The following is a 20,050-nucleotide window of genomic DNA, read 5'->3' as shown; positions in this document are numbered from 1 at the left end:
GTTATTCTTGACCTGTTTGCTGCCTTTTTGAGCAAGTTGTACATCTTCTACTTGTGTGTCTGTGTGTCTGTATGTATGTGTACATTGGAAGTTTATAAGGGAGTTAGAGCTTTATCTATTAGTGTTATATATTGACTGTTCATAATTGTCTACCTGGAGGTAGATTCTGTATTTATTTGTAATTTATAGTAAGTCTCGGTCAATACAGCCATCTGGTCCACACTTTCTGCCAACTTGGTCTAAATTGAAAGCTAAGTTTGGAAAGTTCGTGCATTTTGACGTCTTCGTCTTTTGATGCACCTCTTGGAAACAGCAAGGCTTAACTTCCAGCACACTACCGCAGTGAAGTATGGTAATTAAGGGGCCGTTTCCCTGATACACAGTTTTTGGGGTACTTTGTCCATTGGACGTGGACCTGATGGTTGTTGCTTGTCCTTTGCCACATTGTGTGACTGCTCTGTTTCTTGAGCATGGAGCTGTCTGCTGCTGTGTCTAGCGTCTACCTGGGCGACTGCTTGGAAGTGCCGCTGTTTATGCTGGCTGCATGCCCAGATATGGTTCATACATTCTACTAGCAGCTGTGGGCTGCACCCTGCTATGTGGGCTCCGCTATTTTGCCTCAGGGGTGATGGGTGTGCTGCCACGCTCCAAAGTCACTAGCAGTCCGTAGGTCAGGGAAAGACAGGGAGCTGCTGAGCTCACACATGGTTGCCCTGAGATGTATAGCTGCAAAGCTCGTGTTTTCTGAGGAGGTGGTTGTCTGTTGGGAGAGTGGAAAAGATCCTGTCAGGCAGTGGTGTGCCTGGGGGAAGGCGATGGCTGCATTGGGTATCATGCTGCAGTGAGGCACAGGGCAAAGCTGCAAAGAAGAATGCTGGGAGCAGCCTCCAGTCTTGAGAGAAGAGGAGTTTGTGCCAAAATGATGCGAACTGAGCCACTTAATTTTCTGCTGTAGGGGAAGAGAAGGGAAAAACTATTAGGCAGATAAAGATTGCTGATCATAACCAGCGAAGAATCATAGAATCATTGGATTTATAGTGCAGAAGGAGGCCATTCTACCCATTGTGTCTATACCAGCTCCCAAAAGAACTACCCAGCTAGTCCCACTCTCTAGACCTATCCTTGTCGTCCTCTACCTTCATCCTTTTGAAATATATATCCAGCTCTCTTTTGAAACCACCTATGGAATCTGCCTCTACCACTCCTCCAGGCAGTGCATTTCCAATTCTAATAGTCCTGAGTAAGTTTCTCCTCCTCTTAATTCTAGGTTTCTTGCTGACAGTGTTGAAGCCGTAACTCCTAGTTACTGACATACTAACCAGTGAAAAGAAGATAGCCTGCCAAAATTGTTCATAATTTTGGGAACCTCAATATGGTCACCTCTTAATCTTCTCTGCTCCAAGGAGAATAAGCCCAATCTCTGTAATCTTCCCTGGCATTATTTTGGTAAATCTCCTTAATTCTCTCCAGGACTTTAACACCCTTCCTTAAATAAGGTACCCAGAGCTGAACACAATACTGCAAATATGGTCTGACCAATGATTTGTAGAGGTGTAGCACTATTTCCTTGCTTTTTATACTAGATGCCTCCATTTATAAACCCAAGAGTCCTATAATCCACCTCATCTTTTTCAATTTGCCCAGTTTCAGAGAATCATGCGCATGAACCTTGAGGTCCCTCTGCTCCTGTACTCCCCTCAAAGTTATACCATTGAGCTTGTATTGTCTTTGTGCTTCTTCTACCAAAGTGCATTACCTTACATTTCTTTTCATTGAATTTCATCTGCAAGGTGGCTGCCCATTTAGCCAACTGAAGTTGCTCACCATCATCCTCATAACTCATTATTCTCCCTAGCTTAGTATCAGCTGCAAATTTAGAGATTTTGCTCTCAAAATCCATCTCCAAATCATTTCTATAGATCTGAAAAAGAAAGGGTCCCAATACCAATCCCTGGGGAATGCCACCTTCAACTCCTCTCTAATCTGAAATATGCCCAGCTACACCTGTTCCCAGGGTTTGTTGCAAGGTTGGGTAGAGTCCTTGTGAATTAAAAGGCAGGATGTTTAGAACTTGTTTGTAAAAATGATAGGGGAGAAAGAGTGTGTGACCTTTAAGAGGTGATGTGCTTTTCTAGGCTTGAAAATTAAAAAAAATAGCAGACTGCAAGCAGCTACAAATGCACAGATAGTTCTGAAATTGAAACATATATATCTATTGGCTGTGCGGTCAGCAAGTTGGGCTTGTTTTGACGTTATGGCAACCAGCTTGAATATCAGCCAATTAAATCAGGCCCCAGATACCAAAACCCAGTCAAATTTAAATCTGATGGTGTCAACAACCTAGCACCAATCCGATTGTATGAAAATTGACTGGTCATCAAGGATGTATAAGAAGTGAATTTCTGAAAAGCAGTGTGAGCAAACTGCCATTGGAAGATTAAAACTCAGGCTCTCACAGAAATGTTCAAGCTCTCCGATTGAATAGGTATGACGCATTCTTAGCTAATATTCCTGACACATGGATTCAATAAAGAAAGAATCCCTGACTAAAGAAAAGCAGAAAAGGCAAGAAATGTTTTGAAAGATGCGTCCTGACTGTAGTTTTGAGTGTCTAAGTTTTAATTTTTTTTATTACTTTGGTTTATACAAGTGGGACTTTTATTAGAACAGCATGCCATTAGAATTTTTATTTGGGATTAGTTAGTAATTGGGGAGATATTGTTCTGGTTTGTTATCAGTTCTATTAATTTGTTCACTGTTCCAGATGGATAAATAAATTGTTACTTGTTGATTATAGAGTGAGTGAAAGAATTTCATTCAATTTAACCTCCTTTCTAACAGATTGGGCAATTAAAAGGCAGTGTATACCATTTTTCCCATTTCCTTTAGCAAATTATGAGGTGTGGTGAGCTTCTCTGGGTGTTTCGGTTTTGATTAGCAGAGGGGTTCAACCTCCACTCTGTAACAGGTTCTAAGTGTGCACTTTTAGCCTGCGAGACTGAGGGTTTCATGGATAACATGTTTAGAAAGGTGGCTGCAATGCTGGCCCAGGAACTTGGTGACCACCAGGCAGACCAAGAGAATTGGTCAGGTAGGGGAGGTGACCTCTCGGGGCCCTGGGAGTCGGTGGGTTTGTAAGGGGTGTTGGTGGCCAGGCTATTCTTGAAATGGAAGTTAATGTCAAGGAAGTAAGGATCAGACTGTACAGGAGGGGAGGAAGAAAAAAGCAGGAGCGATAGTCATAGGTGATTTGTTAATTAGGGAACAGGTGTTTCAGTTATCATAGATGTGGCTCCTGGCCAGTGTGTTTCCTCCTTGGTGCCAGGGTCAGGGATGTTGATGAGCAGCTGCAGGGCATCCTGAAGTGCGAGGGTGGTAAGTCAGTGGTTGTGATACAGATTGATGCCAACCACATGGGAACAGTAAGGAGTGAGGTCTAGCATCGAGAATTTTGGGAGCTGGGCAGTAGACTAAAGAGCAGGACCACAAAGGTTATAATCTCTGGATAACTCTAGACATCATATGCAATTGAGCGCAGAAGAAAGAGAATAGGACAAATGAGTACGTGGTACAAGGGGGTAGGAGTAAGATTCTGCGATCACTGGGACCATTTCTTCCGACAGCCTACATCTGAACCAGAATGGGAGTAAATTCCTTGCATGTGTGTTTGTTAGTCTGTTAGGAGGAATTTAAACTAGTTTTGCAGAGGCAGAAGGGGAAAGCAGTGTCATTTTAATAGGAACAGAACACACTTTGGCAATAGGAATGACAGAGTGGTTTCAGCCATATTAAGCTTCCAGGGAGTAACGTTAGGCTGGATGGTCTCTAATGTGAGGGACATTATGGGCAAGAGCATAGATTGACAAGTGGAATTGCGATGTTGTTGCCGCCACAGAGACATGATGGACAGAGAGGCAGTTCCGGCAACTCAAAGTTCTGGTGTGCAGGATATTCAGGCAGGGCAGGAGAGGCTATAAAAGAGGGGTGGCCTTGTATGATTAATTAAGAAGTCAGTTAGTGTAGTAAGGAGGGAAAATATCATCGAAGGGTCTTCAGATCAAGTTTTATGAGTAGGGTTGGGAGTAAAAAGGGGGTATTCCACACTGGTGGGAGTGTTTTATGGACCCCAAACAATAAACAGGAAGTAGAGGAGCAGATATGTACTTGATTAAATGAAGTGTGTGAAAACAATCTCAGGGTAATTATATTAGAAGATTTCAACTTCCCCCAACATTAGTCGGGATTCTCATAGTGTAAAGGGCTTCGAATGGACAGATTTCTTTGAATGTGTTCAGGAGAGCTTTTTTATATCAATGAGTAGGAGATCCAATAAAAGATGATGCAATGCTGGACCTAATTCTAGGGAACAAAATTAGACAGGCGTTGGACGTGATCGTGGGTGAGCACTTTAGTAATAGAGACACAACACAAAATATTTGAATTGTGTTGTGGAAAAGGAAAAGGGATGGTATACAAAAATGGTTTTTGGATTGGTGGAAGGCAGTTTTTATTAAAATAAGGCAGGATCTGGCCAAACATAGACTGGGCTACTCATGGGCAAATTTCTAGCAAAACAGGGGTGCCTGTTCAATTGAATTGGTAAGCGTACAGGTCCAACAAACTCAGAAAACTGCATTATTTCCTTTTAAAATTTTTTGATTTTAGAAAACGTATTATTGTACATCTATACTTTATTCTTAGTGTTGGCCCTTATTCTTGTGGGCAAATTGGAGGTTTCCTGCCTTTCATAAACTGATGGCCAAAGCATGTCCATGTCTAGAACTTCAACTGGAAAAAGAATTCTCGAGACTGTGGTCATAACACATTTTTCTGTTAGGTCTGATTTAAATTATGGATCTCTACTTCTTTGTAGCCTGAAGAAGTCTCCTAACTTTTATTCGATAAATGTCTGCCTGCTTAATCTTTAAAATTATCCCTTAAGTTGACTTAATTCTGCTTTGTGGTGATTCTGGTGCTGGAACCTTGGTTAAAAGTACTCTGATTTCCTTACTGTATCCAGTGCTCACTGTGAGGTGTAGATGTTCCATTTTTACTTTTAGAATTCTTGAATATTTTCTTGTGTCATTAATTTCAAGGTATTTTTACCTTTACCAAGAGGAGCTTGTAACTTTTCTCTCATAGAGCTCAATTACAAACACTTCCTAGCAGCACCTACAATTCCTCAGTTCCTCATGGAGTATTTAACTATCAGGTGTGGTTATTCAGGTTCATGCTGATTTTTTTTCCTGTACTACTTCCCTCGCCTGCATTGAAAGCTTTAGCCTATCGTTCTGTTTCTCCCATACTGCACTTCCAATCTCTCCGACTGACTGCTTGTTTCTCCGTGTATTTGCAGTTGCTGACTGACTATCTGTGAATAGTTCTGAAAGAGCAAGAGAGTCTTTAAAGCTGGAAATTTCTTCTCCTAGGCACATTGGAATTTTTTCACAGTTATAACTTGTTATTAAGCAATTATGTCCGCTTCTTTTTGTGGATAGAAGGATGCTGCCTCAATGCCACATTCTTAAGCTATCTCCATATTCTTGATGCCATTTGTAAATACCAACTGTCTTGCGCTTATTTAATGTTTGTGCTTCCATAGGTCTTGCTCCATATGAACATGGATTGTTTCAGTATCTGAGGAGTTGCACATGTTTTTGAGCATTGTGATAGAAGCAGCTGAAGGTGGCTAGGCCTAGAAAATTGTCCTGGGCAACTTTTGAGGCAGTATTCTGTGACTGAGAAGATTTGACCTGATTATTCTGTGACTGACTTGGCTAGATGGCTGCTTTACAGTGCAGAGTGACTCGAATAATACAGGTCACTGTGAAAGGATCACCTTCTCAATTTTGCCCCTTGCCCAAGACAAGGTGACCTTTGGATTATATTCACCACTCGTAATCTTTCTGTATTAAAAGAGCAACCTTATGGTCCTCTGGGACCATGGTGACTTTTCCCTGACCTATTTACACCAACTATAAGCAAATCTTTTGGCTCATTATGACAACACTATCGTTCCCTTTTCCTTTAGTACCATGAATCATCTTGTCAGTTAATCTGTCCTGTACTATCACCACTTCTGTTGTTCCTTGCCCGCCCTGTTCGCTTGCTTCAAATCTGATCCATTACTTTCTCCTGCTCTCCTTTAGTTCTGAAGAAATGTCCTTTACCTGGAAGATTAATGTTTCTGCCTCAGCAGATGCTGCCAACTCTGTGGGTATTATGACATTATCTGTTTTTAATTGATGGCACGGAGTTTTAGTACAAGTTAGTGTGCAAGCTCTATTACGTTAGCTTTGAGGATTTCCTTTTTTAATATAGATTTGAAGCCAAGATAAGTACATTGGAAGTGACGGGACTGCCTCAGAACACGGACAAGCCACTGCTGCTTTCTTCAAGGAGTGCTTTGACCGAGAATGAAGAAATTCTGCTCAGGATCATGTTTGAGACCAATCCATTGGATGAAAGAGCTGATCAGCGGCTGAAGGTGGAGTCACGTCCACTAGAAATTGTATATGATGCGGTGAGTGAAATGCGTATTCGTTTAATGCATTTTAAAGTTATAATTAACAAGTAATATTTTGGCTATTTTAACTAGTTTTTATCCAGTGTTTTGGGAGAGCATACATTAAAAAATGCACAGAGGCAGACTATTCACTTTGTTGTGCCTGAATTAGCTCTTTGGTAGCACAGCCTACTTAGTCTGACTTCTCTGCTTTTTTTCCACGATGACCTTTTTTGTTTATCTTTTAAACCTTTAAGAAATTGTCCAATACCATTCTCAAGTTTTAGTGTTAAATTCTGCTCTCCTTTCGTCAGTGCATTCCAGGCCACAATGACTGACCCATTTAAAAACCAAGTTTGTGTCCCATCCCTCTGGGTCTTTTTTTTTTACCATAAACCTTAAATCTGTGTTGATTAATTACTGACCTTTCTGTCACTTGAAATTGTGTCACTTTATTTTCTATATCAAAATACGAAATAACTATGATCTGTAATGATGATCGTAAAACTGGCATTAAAAACTGGTCTGCTTCATTCATGACGTTCCGAAAACAAAAACCTGTCTTGTCAGAGCCTGAGCTGTATCTGACTTAAGGGCCACAGCAATATGGAATTTTTAAATGCCTTCTGAAGTGATTTAGCAAGCCAGTTGTGTTCAAGGTGACAGTTCATAGCCGCCTTCTTAAAGGTTGTTGAAACTGGGCAATAATTGTTGGCCGTGTCAATTTCGCCCACGTTCTTAATCACTGTCAAAATTTTCTCGATCCCTCTCTGCTTCTCCAACAATAACAAATTCACTTTTTATAGTTATATTTTGCCTTTAATGGGGTCCTAAGATTGTTGAACAAAATATAACAAAGCCACATACAGAGACATTAGAGCAACTCAATAAATGCCTGAATGAAGTGATAAATTGAGTGTCTTAACGAATGAAAGAAAGGAAGTGAATCAGACATGGAGAAAGATCCTGGAAGTTAGGACACAGCTGCCATTGAAAATCAGAGATGCTGAAGAGGCCAGATATGGAAGAGGGATCTCATAGTAATAGTGCTGGTGGCGATTTAGGGATATGGAGAGGTGAGAGCATAAAAGGATTTTAGAATAAATTCGGGAGGTGGTTCTATTACTAGAGAACAGTAGACCTTGAAAGGGTGCTTTGCAGATTTTGCTGAATACCTTCAAACGAGTTGAAACTGTTCATGGTTAAGGAGTCATCACTCACAAAATATAAACATTTCAGGTCAGGGCCGAAGTAATTTTCTTAGTCTTTATAGTGTAGGTGGTTTGGAGAGGAATTCTCCAGGATGGTTTTATGTCTCAAATTACCTTGTGTATTTTTCACTTTTATTGTTTGTTAGGTAATGAAATATTTTGGGTGAGGTGGAAAGTGCTGTGATACACAAGATATCACTTTTGGAAGGAATAGGTTAGATGGAGTGCGGAATCTTTACTTATTTGTCAATGCTAGTAAGTTAATCAAATATCATTTCCATTGTAGTTACACCATCCAAACTATAATTTGAGTCAAACTTTGTTAAAGGCCACTTTATTGTGTTGGATTATTGTTATCCCATCTATACCAATGTTACTCACTACTAATACTCTGCAATTTCTACCTTGACATCCCTGGGTAATATCTGATACCTTACATCCATACCAGATGATTGATTGATTGTTTTCACCCCTACCAGCTTTTAAATTGTCTCTATCTCTTCTTATCAACTCCCTATTCGATTGCTACACAGGCAGCAGCGTCCTCTCTAATGAGAATCAATGCACAAATCTTGGACAATCGTTTTGATTCCAGGGTGTCCTTTCAGGAATTTCTTAGAGTAATATGCTATGTGGAATCATAGAATCCCCACACTGTGGAAGCAGGCCATTCAGCCCATCAAGCCCATACTGACCACCTGAAGAGCATCCCACCCAGACTGCCTTCTCATGGCCAATCCACCTAGTCTGCACGTCCCTGGACTCTAGTGGGCAATTTAGCCTGGCCATTCCATCTAACCTGCACATTTTTGGATTGTGGAAGGAAGCCCACGCAGATGTGGGAAGAATGTGCAAACTCCACGCAGTTTGTTGCCTGAGGCTGGAATTGAACCCAGGGCCCTGGTGCTGTGATGCAGTAGTGCTAACCACAGCCGTGATGCTGTCCTCTTCAGTTACTACTGCTTATTCCTTTCATCAACAGGTCAGATGTGCCAATGTTCACTGATTATAAAATGTTCAGCAACATTCAAGGCTCCTGTCCAGTATGTGGCCTGTGGCCTAGTATGCCTTCGCATTGTATGTATGCATTTGAATACTACTTAAATGCTATGAGGTTCTCTTTTTCTGTTGCCCTTGCAGGTAATGAACTTCAGATTCCCAGTCCCCTTTGAATGAAACACAGATTTCTCACATCCTCTCTAAACCTCCTTCTCCTTACCTTAAATCTATGTCCTTATCGCTCATACCTTAGCCAAGGGGAAACATTCCTCCCTGTTTGCCCTGTCTGTGCTTCTTAATTTTAAACATCTCATTCAGGTTTACCCTCCGTCTCCTCTCTTCCAATGCAAACAACTCCAGTCTATCCAGTCTTTCTTCATAACTGAATCTCTCCAACCTTGTCAGTATCCTGGTAAAACCGCTCTGCCTCCTCTCCAGTGCAATAACATCCATCCGATAATTTGGATTCCAGAATTGAACGTAATAATCTAGCTGTGGCCTAACCAACATTTTATTCAGTTCAGGCGTAACCTCCCTGCTCTTCAACTCTGTGCCTTGGCTGATAAAGACAAGTATCTTATGCTCCTTAATCACTTTTATCTAGCTGACCTGCTATCTTAAGTGATCAGTGGATGTGCACACCAAGATCTCCGTCCTCTTTACTTTCCAAGTTCCTACTATTGATGTGTTCCTTTGAACTTGGGTAGGCCAAACAAGATATCACCTGAGTGAATGAGTAAACCGTGAAGAGGGCATGCACAATTAGTGGTATGGGGGATTGAGGTCTATGAGTCAGTGAAGGAAGATGCCACATGCAATAGTGGAGTAGTAGAATTTATAAGCCTCGATGGGAGGTGAGTGCAGTAGCAGAGATAGAATGAGTCCGAGGTATTGGGGTAGAGATAGTGACACTTAACCTGGCAGTGTAGAAAACATCTTTGGCTTTCAAAAAGCATATAGCAGCATAGGAAGAGACTGCACTGAACTGAGCGGCAACCTCTGACCTAGTTGGTAGGATCTGATGGTGTGGCCTTGCCTGATTGTCATAGACAAAGAGGATAGGGCTTCTCTGCACTGTCTGCCAAGCTGCTTGCCATCTTCAACTTACCTCCCTAGTCCAAACAAATGCCAGAAACTGCGCAAGGCAGCTCCGTTGTTGAACAAGTACAGAATGGCCTTTTTAAAGATAGTGCTGCAGTAGGGTCTAGGATTTTTTAAATTTCAAAAATATACTTTATTCATTAAAAATATCTTTATACACATAGCCACAAATACAGTTCAGTTCGCTATGGTAACATGTCAAGTATACAAACAAACATTGGATTTTGATTATCTCTAAATAAACCAAAGACATCTTCTACTTAAACCAGACTATATTGACGTATATTTGAGGCATCTTGAACCTTGCATTGTGACAGTCTGCAACTTTTGGTGGCATTCTGGGAGAATCCCTTTTTACACCCCCATATAAAAAAATTTCAAAACTATATTCGTAAGTATATATGTATATACCCAGGAACAAAAACAAAGTTGTTGGAAAACCTCAGCAAGTCTGGCAGCACCTGTGAAGGATAAAACAGAGTTAACATTTTCGGTCTGGTGACCATTCCTCAGAACCTTTGGTGGTTGGGAAAACATCAGTTTATATGCCCTAAAATTATTGAACTCCATATTGAGCCCGGACGGCTGCAGAGCCCCCAAGTGGAAAATGAGGTGTTCTTCCAGCTTGCGCTGAGCTTCAAACTATATATGTTTATAGCCACAAATGCAATTTGGTTCTGTATAGTAGCATATAAAGGAAATTTTAAAACATTGGACTTTAATTGTATCCAACAAACCAAAGATATTTCTTACACATTCAAGACTATGTTTACATACATTTGTGGCACTGTGAGGTCTGATAATTGAACGGACCTCCGCGTAGCTTTGGCAGATAGATCTCAGACGATGGTCTTTACCCACTGCGCTTTGGCAGCAGCTACCCCAAATTTTAGTGTATCCTTCAACACATAGTCCTGGACCTTGGAATGTACCAGTCTGCAACATTTCGTTGGGGTCAACTCCTTGTTCTGGAAGACCCATAAGTTTTGGGCAGACCAAAGAGCATCTTGCACTGAGTTGAGTGCCCTCTCAGCACAGGCAGTGTTTGTCTCGGAGTGTGTCCTGGGGAACAGATCATAGAGCACAGAGTCCTGCATCACGGAGCTGCTCAGGACAAACCTCGACGAAAACCACTGCATCTTTCTGCAGACTTCCTTTGCAAAGGCACATCCTAGAAGGAGAAATGTGACAGTCTGTACTATGCTCCCCCCAACCCACCCCACCCCAGCCCGCAGCTGCTTTATGGGCAGCGTGAGGTGGCGCAGACAAACCCGGCATACAAAAAGAATTTCAAAGGTCAGTGTTCTTCTCACTACCAGCTAAGCAGTGCTGAATACTTCCGCTGACGGCCAAGGCAGAAGAATAGACTAATATTAGAGGTGAAGGGTGCCAAAGGGTAAAGTACCTCAATGATGTGGGTTAGGCATCATGTGTGAGAAGCTTTGAGAGATCTCACCAGAGAGAAATGCTGCGTGAAACTTGATGAAAATCACTCTTAGCTGACTTCTGGGAAGATTCAGCCCTATATTGATAAAATTCTGGAAGATCATATACAAATTAGGGTAGAAAACTGCTTTGAATCCCCTGCTGCAGAAATAGATAGCTCTGAGGCACCAGCTGCTCAAAATATACTTTTGCAAATAGAAGCCTACATTTTTGAAATACTTTGCTGACCGTTGATCTAGCTGAAGCAGAAGAGCTTGTCCTCTCACCCCAAAGCAAGCATTAGTGTCATTCCAGTTTCAGATTTTCATTTTTCTTTTTACATTTCCATCCCCTCCAGCCACTCCTGCACCTTGATGTACTTACCTGTTGCTCATTTAAAGACTTCATTGGCTGAGTCTTGCATAATATTTTATCAGCCACCTGCGCCTTGATCTGCAGCGTGGTTTCCTTCTGGAAATATGAGACCCAATACTGGGGATGTCTCACCCGTGAGAAATACCCTCCATTTAAATGGGCAGACCCACAGTACTTCAGCAAAATTCTGAAGTGTTTCTGTATGGGTCAAAGCACAATGCTATCATTTTCCTATACGTGAAGCTGTGTGTTTAAATTTAGACAACTTGATGCTACATTATCAATACGTTCATTCCAACAGAGAACTATAAATGGGTTAGTCGACTTCTTTCGACCTCCAACAGATGTACAACTGGTAGAACTAACGTCGGCTACTTTGATGAAGCTTGAAGAATTCCGTGACAAAACTGCAACTGGTAAGTAGCAAAATTTGTGTTTTTGAAATGGTTTTATTCAGGAAGCTTTTAAAATAGGGTTGATGAGTTGTTGAAAAATTTATAATTTCTTATAATTACAGTAAAATACTTTTTTTTTGGAGCATCACCCAAATACCTGGAAGTCGAGAATTTGAAAGGAGTGAGCTATCCTATTTTTGTTTTAGCTTTTTTAATGGACTTCACTGAAGACAAAGTGTGGAATGTATTTAAGAATAAGAAGACCGATACTAGTGAAATAGCAGATGAAGCTCATAATGCAAGTGTGAAGATTGCCTCTAGGTAACAGTGGTCAGAATGTGATGGAATTTCATATTTATTTTGAGGGAGGAAAGAGTGAATTCAAGCCTTGTGTTTTAAATTTTAATGTGAGCAATTATGAAAATGCGAAAGCAGAGCGGACTGAGGAAAACTGGACAGTCCTGTTAATAGATAGGTTAGCAGCGATGCAGTGGCAAACATTTAGTCGCTGTTTCAAAACATGCATTCTAGCGAGAAAAAAAGACCCGAGGGAATAGCGCTGTATTCCTGCCTAACTAAGAGAATTAAAGACAGTTTCAAAGAAGAAATGTACAGTTCTGCAAAGGTGAATAACAGATTAGAAGATTGATTATAAGGAACAGCAAAGAAATATTAATAGAATACTAAGGAGGGAGAAATTAGAATATAACAAAAGGTTGCCAAAAATATTAAATACATGTTAATATACTCTACAAATTTAAAATGAAAAGGGAATGGAAAATGAGTATCGTTCCTTTGGGGCAAGAATAATGGAAAGTAGGAAGTGTTAAATTAAATAAAAGACTATTTTCTATGTCTTCACTGTAGAGAATTCAAATAATATCACAAGTGTTATTGTGCAGAAGGAGACCGTTTGGCCCACAGGGTCAATTAAGTGAGCATTATTTTAGCTGATTCCAATCTCCTGCTTTTTCCCAAACCCTTGCGATATTTTCATTCAAATAATCATCAATGTCCTCGTGACTGCCTCAGTTGAACCAACCTCCACTGTACTTCTAGGCAGTGCATTCCGGACCCTAACTACTAAGTGGAAAAGTTTTTTTTTCTTCCCCCAATACCCTTACTTTTGCCAATCACTTTAAATCTATGCCCTTTTTTTCATGTTCCTTTCTATAATTGGGAACAGTTTATCCCTACTTATTCTCTCTTGCCCATTAACGATTTTGAAAGTCTTGATCAGATATCCCCTTAGCACCCTTCTGCCCAAAGAGACCAGTCCCAACTTCTTCAATACATCTTCTTAACTGCAGTTCCACAATCCTAGAACTATTTTTGTAAATCATGCCTGCACACACGTCCATGTGCTGACATCTTTTCTAGAATCTGGTATGGGGAACTCTATACAGTACCAAAAAGATCTACTGCTGGAAAAAGTTCAGCAGGTCCTGGCACCATCTATGAACAGAAATCAGAATTAATGTTTTGGGTCTGGTGACCTCTCCTCAAGTACGCAAAACTCTAGTTGAATTCTAACAAATTCAAGCTCACTCCCTTGCTCTTTTACTTTGTGCTCCGATCAATAAAACTGAAGAATCTTTATGCTTTATTTCTTTTTTCAACTGCGCTGCCTCTTCCATATGTGCTCCCACATTCCTGTGCTCCTGAACCACCCCCTTATTGGTATTGCCTTTCAATGCTGCTCCTACTAAAATTTATCATCTCCTACTTCTCTGCACTGAATAGCATATGCCACCTGACCTTCCACTCCTCCAACTTGTCTGTGGCCCTTTGGAGTTCCATACTGTCGTTCTCTCAGTTTACAATACTTCGAAGTTTATTGTCATCTGCCAACTTAGAAATTGCCTCCTGTACACTAAAATCCAAATGATTAATACATATTGGGAAAAGTGAAGTTACCAATACCGATCTGTGGGGAATGCAACTATGAAGCCTACTTCTAGTATGAAAAATATCCATTGTACGTTACTCTGTTTCCTGTAGCTGAGCTAATTTTGTATCCACATTGCTCTTGATTTTTTTTAATACCATGATCTGTAACTGTCCTCACAAGTTTGTTGCATGGGACTGTATCAAATGACATCTGAAAATCCATGTACATCACATCAACAGCATGACTCTCATCAAGCCTTTCCCTTACAAGTTGAAGAAAAAAGAGTTAGCTAAGCATGATTTTCATTTCAAATTCCATGCTAATTATTCCTGATCAAGCCACCTTTTTGCATGTGAATGTTAATTTCACCCTGGTTAATTCTTTCTAGAAATTCCGCTAACAATGAAGTCAGTTTAACTGGTTCCAAACATCTCAGAAATAATAATGAATAAAAAGGTAAGAGGGAACGAGGTACTTAAAATTATTGACATTACTAGGAAAGGGCATAAAAGGTTTCTGGCTCTAAATGCTGACAAGTCCCCAAGCCCTGATGGACTTTATTGAAAGATCTTAAATGAAGTGGTTCCTGTGAGAGTTGCTGCATTGGTTTTAATTTTCCAAAATTCTGCATATTCTGGAGAGGTCCTATCAGATTACAAGTAGTGATTAGATTAGATTACCTACAGTGTGGAAGCAGGCCCTTTGGCCCAAGAAGTCCACACCGCCACTTGTAGCATCCCACCCAGACTCATCCCCCTCCAACCCTCACACCCCTGAACACTATGGGTAACTTAGCATGATCAATCTACCTAGCTTGCACATCTTTGGACTGTGGGAGGAAACCAGAGCACCCGGGGGAAACCCGCACAGACACGGGGAGAATGTTCAAACTCCACACAGTCACGCGAGGCGGGAATCGAATCCGGGTCCCTGGCGCTGTGAGGCTGCATTGCTAACCACTGAGCCACTGTGCTGCCCTATGATTCTAATCAGGAAGGGAAGAAAGAAGACTGACAACCGGAAACTGCAGGCCAGTTAGCTTGGATCTTTCATGAGAAAATTTTGGAATATTTTAGCAAGTATCAGTGCAATGCCAATATTATTTTCTAAAAAGGGAGTCAAGTTTGATTAATTTAGGAGTACAGGAACAGGAGTCGATCGTTCAGCCTGCAGAGCCTGCTCTGCCTTTCAGAAAAACTATGACTAATTGAATGGTTCAGTGCTTTTTTACCCACATTATCTTCATAACCCTTTACACCATGGTAGGCAAATTTAGCCTATGTTTTACTTTAAATATATTCAAGACTGAGCTTCCACACCCCTTTGGGATAGAGCAAGCCAAAGATTCATGACTGAGTAAAAAGTATTTCTCCTAACCATGATCATAATTTTTAAATTATTCCCCCTTGTTCTAAACTCCCTAACCAAGAAAAACATCTTGTATGCATCTACTGTGTCTATTCCTTTCATTTATTACAATTATTTGAGAAAGGAAGGAAACAAAGTGGGCAAGAGGGAACCTGAAAAAATACGCTGTACTTAGATTTTCAGAATATATTGGAGAGGGCGTCAGGACATGGGATTAATCTCTTTGGCGTAGATGAGACACCAGAATGCATAAATGGGTCATTTTCAAGGTGTGTTAAGTGAAGTGCAATAGGGATACGTGCTGGGTCCTTAATTGTTTGTGTCCCTAGCATTGACCACGATGTACCAGTTGAGGCCGAATCATTGCTGTTTTTTAAGGGTCAGTATAATTTCTCCTTGCTTTTGTACTCTGCCTCTAATTAAAACCCAGAACCCCATGTGGTATTTTAATCTCTTTGCTAATCTGCCCTGCCAGCTTCAAGTTTATGCCCACATATCTTCAGGTCTCTCAGTTTCTGCACCCCTGTTTTGAAATATAGCCTTAATTTTGATTGCCTTTCCAATTCTTCATACCAAAATATGCCATTGCACTGTTTGCACAAAATCTCATCTGCCATGTGTCTATCATTACACTAATCTTTCTACATCCTCTTGAAATTTTTAATAATTTTCCTCACAATGCTTCAGTTCTTTCCAAAACTCCCAAGTTTTGTAACTGTTAACAATTGTCAATTGCACTGAAGCCCCTGTCAAGAGAAACAATGGTCCTAGTATCATCCCTGGGGAACCCAATTTGCCTTCACCAAATATGTAATTGTCCAAGTCACTGTAAATTACATCCCAGATCTTTGCAAAACCACTCCCACCATGGAGAAGATAAATTGAAAAGCCTATATTTCTGGGTTAATCCTATCGTTATGGCATGAGAATATGACATTTGTAATTCTCCAGTACGATCACATCACTCCCTTATCTGAAGATGATTTGAAGAATACTGCCTGTACTTGCACAATTTGAAATTGTTGCTTTGTGTCTTAGTGACTTACCAACTTGGTGCAGCCAGTTTTTTTGGTACTGTCTTTTTATTAATTTTAGCCTGTCCATTATTTCATTCATCTTGTCTCTTATGATAATTTCACATGGATAAATATGGACTTTATTAGCCATGTCCTCTGCCTCTAATTTATATCTCCATTTTGGTACCCAGTCAGCACTCCTCCTAAACTTAATGTTTTGCTCAAACGTGTATGTAGAAGACTTAGGGTTTTTGTTAGCTGCAGGCCCCTTGTGTTCCTCTTAGCGCTCTCAATTCCTTTTTACACCTATCCTCTGAATCTTCTATATTCATCCATGTTCCTCATACGTTCCATCAAGTTGTATTTGTCATACGTTCACTCTTCTGCCTCATCTTACTCTACCTTTTGCATCATTCATAGGGCCCTGACTCTCTTGCCGTATCTTTTCCCTTGTGTGAATGTATGTTTCCTCTTCACAAGCAGGCCAAATTATTGCTGTTTATCAGCCTCTGACTCCAATTTACCTGTCAGATCCTCAAGCTAGCATTATTCATCAGTGCCTGCTGCGGAAGAGACTACCCTTGACTAATCAGTCTTGGCAGCCACAAGAGTGTTCAGTCCAGAAGAGCCATACATCCTGGATACAGTGCATTGTCTACCGAGAAGCATATCAGTTTTTGCTCCTTTAGGAGTTTTTTTTTCGACACTCTCATTCTCATCTAATTGCCCCTTCCATTCATAATCTAAAATGTATGATGTTAAGATCACTGATCCTTAAATTTTCGCTGACTGACTTTATCCCTTGGCCCATCTCATTTCCCGAACCATATCCAGCACATTATCAAAGAGAAACAGAAAATGATGGAAATACACAGCAAATCTCAGTTCCTGTGGAAAGAGAAACAGTTAGTGTTTTTTTTTCTTGGGGTGTGGGAGGAATAATCAGCAATGCCACCATCATACTCCAAGTCCCCATTATCACAATGGCAAGTTGCTCTGTGTTCCAGAACCTCCTTTAATTATGTTGAAAATTTTCTCAATATCTGTATATTTAGGGGCGGCACAGTAGCTCAGTGGTTAGCACTGCAGCCACATAGCACCAGGGACCCAGGTTTGATTCCAGCCTCGGGCAACTGTCTGTGCGGAGTTTGCACGTTCTCCCTGTGTCTGCGTGGGTTTCCTCCGGGTGCTCCAGTTTCCTCCCACAGTCCAAAGATGTGCAGGCTAGGTGGATTGGCCATGCTAAATTACCCGTAGTGTTCAGGGGTGTGTGGGTTATAGGGGGATGGATCTGGGTGGGATGCTCCAAAGGGTGGTGTGGACTTGTTGGGCCAAAGGGCCTGCTTCCACACTGTAGGGAATCTAATCTAATCTAATCTGTCCCATTAGTTAATGTCTTATACCACCTCCTCCTCTCTCTTAACTTCATTCAAATAGATTATGTCCACTACGGTAACTGATCTTATTTCATCTGGTGATCTCCCCTCTTCCACTTCCAAGCTAATAGGCCACCAATGCTGTGCAGCTCGTTTCTACCTCCTGCCAAAAATCCACAAACAGGACTGCCTGAGCAGACCCATTGTTTCAGCCTGATGGTGCCCCGCAGAACTCATCTTTTCCTACCTTGACTCAGTCTCCTCTACACACACGCACGCACGCACGCACGCGCACACACACACACACACATGTCCAATCCCTGCCTTCATATATCCATGATTCCTCTGACGCCTTACGTCGGTTTCAAAACTTCCAGTTTACTGGTTCCAGCCACCTCCTCTTTACCGTTGACGTGCAATCTCTTTACACGTCCATTCCCCACCAGGAAGGTCTTAGGGCTTTCCTCTTCTTCCTGGAGCATCCTGAACTAACGCCACCCTCCTCTGCTTGGCTGAGCTCGTCCTCACCCCCAACAATTTCTCTTCTAACTCCTCTCATTTTCTTCAGGTAAGAGGGGTTGCCACGGGTACCTCCATGGGCCCTGGTTATGCCTGTCTCTTCATGGAGTAAGTAGAACATTCCTTGTTGCAGTCCTATTCTGGCCCCACCCATAACACTTTTTCTCTGAAACATCAATGATATCGTCGGCGCTGCTTCCCTCTCTTGTCTGGAATTGGAAAACTTCATCAATTTTGCCTCCAATTTCCACCCTACCATCACTTTCACCTGCTCTATCTCTGACTCCTTCTTTCCCTTCCTCGACAGTTTTGTTTCCATTTCTGGGGGGATAGACTGGCCACTGATATCTACTACAAACCCAGTGACTCCCACAGCTATCTAGACTATATATCCTCATATCCTGCTTCCTGTAAAGACTGCATCCCATTCTCTCAGTTCCTCCGCCTCCTTCGTATATGCTCAGATGAGGCCAGCTTCAATAAGGGAGCTTCCGAAATGTCCATCTTTTTCCTCAACCGAGGATTCCCCACTTCTGTTGTCGACAGGGCTCTTAACCAGGTCCAACCCATCTCCTGCCCTTCCGCACTCACCCCTTCTCTTTCCTCCTGCAACAGTGATAGGGTTCCCCTTATCCTCAACTACCATCCTACCAGCATCCACAGTCAGAACATCATCAGATGCCATTTCCACTACCTCTAGCAAGATGCCACCACCAGACACACATTGCCCTCCCCTCCCTTGTCCGCCTTCTGCAGGGACCGTTCCTTCCAGGACACCCTGGTCCACATTTTCTTCACCCCCAACTCCTCCCCACAGCCGTACGGCACCTTCCCTTGTAACTGGTGAAAGTGCAACACCTGCCCATTACCTTCTCCCTCCCCAGTATCCAAGCGTCCAAACATACCTTCCAGGTGAAGCAACACTGTACCTGCACTTCCCAGAATCTAGTCTACTGCAGTCACTGCTCACAATGTGGCCTCCTCTACACTGGGGAAATGAAGCAACCGCTTCGCAGAACATCTGTGTTCTGCTCACAGAAAATACCCTGAACTACTTGTTGCCTGCCACTTCAATGCACCACCCTCCTCCCTGGCCAACATCTCTGTCTCTGTCTTGCTGTAGTGTTCCGGTGAAGCCCAACGCAAGCTGGAGGAATGACATCTCATTTTCCGCTTGGGGATCCTACAGCCCTCTGGAGTCAATATTGACTTCAATAATTTTAGGGCCTAAACTCTCCCATGTCCCAGCCCCCTACCCCACACACCAGGATTTGTTACCACATAACCTGCCATTACATACCCGTTGTTGTTGGTCACTAACAGTCCCCTTTAATGACTATTCTATTCACCCTCCCAGCCTGATCATTAGCAACTTCTTTGTCTCCCCAACTGCCTTTCTCTCTCTTTGGGCTCTATCCTATAGTTTGCTCCCTTCCCCACCCACCTCCCTGTTTTCTGCATATAAACTGATGTTTTCCCAACCACCACCAGTTCTGAAGAAGGGTCACTGGACACGAAATATTAACTCTGTTTTTCCTTCACAGGTGCTGTCAGACTTGCTGAGCTTTTCCAGCAACTTTGTTTTTGTTAGATTATGCCCTTAATCTTTCCAGCGTATCCCATCTCACATAGTATTGTAAATTCTCCTGAATCAGTGTATAACCCATCTTCCTTTCAATTTTTGTTTCTGAATACCTTGGATCCGTCCATCCCTGATAAGTGGATTGAAGTGGTTTCTTTAGTTCTCAAATTATTTGAATAACTGTTGAGGTGATATATTTGCTCCATGAAAGTGAAATTGTGCCTGACTAATTTTAGTGATTTTTGAGGAAGCCTCAACCAGAGTACATAGAGGGGAGCCAGTAGCTA

At 41.7% G+C, this 20,050-nt stretch overlaps 1 protein-coding gene across 1 annotated transcript in view; it reads left to right on the top strand.

The window, feature by feature from the left end:
- Positions 1-20,050, top strand: part of vps13a (vacuolar protein sorting 13 homolog A) — a 379,786-nt gene that overhangs the window by 84,149 nt on the left and 275,587 nt on the right. The window contains exons 18-19 of the mRNA XM_048527513.2: positions 6,322-6,523; positions 11,918-12,032. Coding sequence (XP_048383470.1) covers positions 6,322-6,523; positions 11,918-12,032 — 317 coding nt within the window. The remainder of the gene's footprint in view (positions 1-6,321; positions 6,524-11,917; positions 12,033-20,050) is intronic.

The sequence above is a fragment of the Stegostoma tigrinum genome, chromosome 3 (assembly GCF_030684315.1).
Source record: "Stegostoma tigrinum isolate sSteTig4 chromosome 3, sSteTig4.hap1, whole genome shotgun sequence".
Lineage (NCBI taxonomy): Eukaryota > Metazoa > Chordata > Chondrichthyes > Orectolobiformes > Stegostomatidae > Stegostoma > Stegostoma tigrinum.
This window is presented reverse-complemented; position numbering and strand designations above follow the sequence as displayed.